At 46.1% G+C, this 1,424-nt stretch overlaps 1 protein-coding gene across 1 annotated transcript; it reads left to right on the top strand.

Annotated features, from left to right (window-relative positions):
* Nucleotides 1-390, top strand: LOC123172791 (ankyrin-1; the record flags this gene model as incomplete). The annotated part of the gene is given in 1 exon segment (XM_044589703.1): nucleotides 1-390. A coding segment is annotated over 1 exon segment (390 nt), but the record flags the coding sequence as incomplete, so codon positions are not given.
* Nucleotides 391-1,424: the final 1,034 nt, after the last annotated feature.

Genomic DNA, 1,424 nt, shown 5'->3' with positions numbered 1-1,424 from the left:
ACGCCCTTGCACTGTGCTGCACGGGCGGCGAAATCCGAAATGGTGTCTTTTCTCATTGATTTGGCCAGAGGCAAGGATCCAGTTACTAGCAGAGTGAAGGCACTGCTAGAAATGGAAAACAAGAGTAAATGGACAGTCTTGCACGAGGCAGTCCGCAGTGGGAAAAGTGATATAGTTGAATTGCTCATGAAGGAGGATCCAGAATTGGCAAGCCTTCCAAAAACTGGTACTTCTCCGTTGTACCTAGCCATCTTACTGGAAAACGGAATCATCGCCAAAACACTCTACAAGTTGAGCCGCGGGAAAAGCGACAGTAATGACGGGAATCTTTCATACGCTGGACCAAGTGGACAAAATGCATTGCATGCTGCTGTTCTCAGAGGCAAAGGTACTCATGCTCAGGTTTCAATGTTTAATTCTGGGTTTAACATACTGTTTTTCTATCTACATTCGTGAGATATATACTGCTTCCTCCGTCCCTATAAATATAAGTCTTTCTAGAGATTCCAATAGTGACTACGTATGGAGAAAAATGAGTGAATCTAATATGGATGGTTAGAATTTTTTTGACTACGATTCGCCTGCACTCTGAGAGGACCCATATATTTTCTGTGAGAACCTTTGGAATGACAATTTGGGTTGCATTGTTCGTGTTAGTCCTATATAACTCAACGGACCTCACGAGTGTATTGTATTCTGATAGATTAAGTTTCCCGTAGGTACATGGTGACAGCTGCCTTCTAACTATGAAGAAATGCAAGTCACAAAAACCTTTTACTAGAAAATTTTGTTCAGCTTTTAAGCTAACATGGACGGTGCAATGTCGATTCTATTTTTTAGAAAAGGAGGATTACCTTCGGCCTCTACATCTGGACGATACATGCAGCCATTTTATTAATTATTCACAAGGACCTTACAAAATAGTACATCAGGTAGTCTGAAGCCACCATCTTAACAACAACTGTCGCTACTCCTATCCACTTGATGAAGGGGTGCCGATAGTCCGAGCCTGATACCAAACAGACATCGCACCAAAGCCTAACAGCTAAAGTCGGAGGCCCCAACCAAGCCACATACTGGGTTTGGGGTACAAACCGGTCCGACGTGGTGTCATGTGTCGTCGCCACCCTCTTCCACCGATCCATCTTCAGAGCAGAAACTAACACACCGCCTTGCCAAGCCTCTCTACCATCGACGCCAGATAGCGTCCTCCTCCTGTGCTAGTCCATCTCCACACATCGGAAGCCGAGCCTCCACTGCACCATGCTGCCGAGATTCGCTGCCATTAATGTGTAAGATGAAGCACCGCTCCACCAAAGAAGCTGGCCACTGGTCGCTTGAGCCCATGTACACCTCCAAGAATGACGCCCACAAGGGAGAAACGACACAGGAGCGTCGCCGTCATCCAGTCCACTGATCTATGG

The sequence above is a fragment of the Triticum aestivum genome, unplaced genomic scaffold, assembly GCF_018294505.1.
Source record: "Triticum aestivum cultivar Chinese Spring unplaced genomic scaffold, IWGSC CS RefSeq v2.1 scaffold223399, whole genome shotgun sequence".
Classification (NCBI taxonomy): domain Eukaryota; kingdom Viridiplantae; phylum Streptophyta; class Magnoliopsida; order Poales; family Poaceae; genus Triticum; species Triticum aestivum.
The sequence above is the reverse complement of the archived record's forward strand: the minus strand, read 5'-3'. Positions and strand labels throughout refer to the sequence as shown.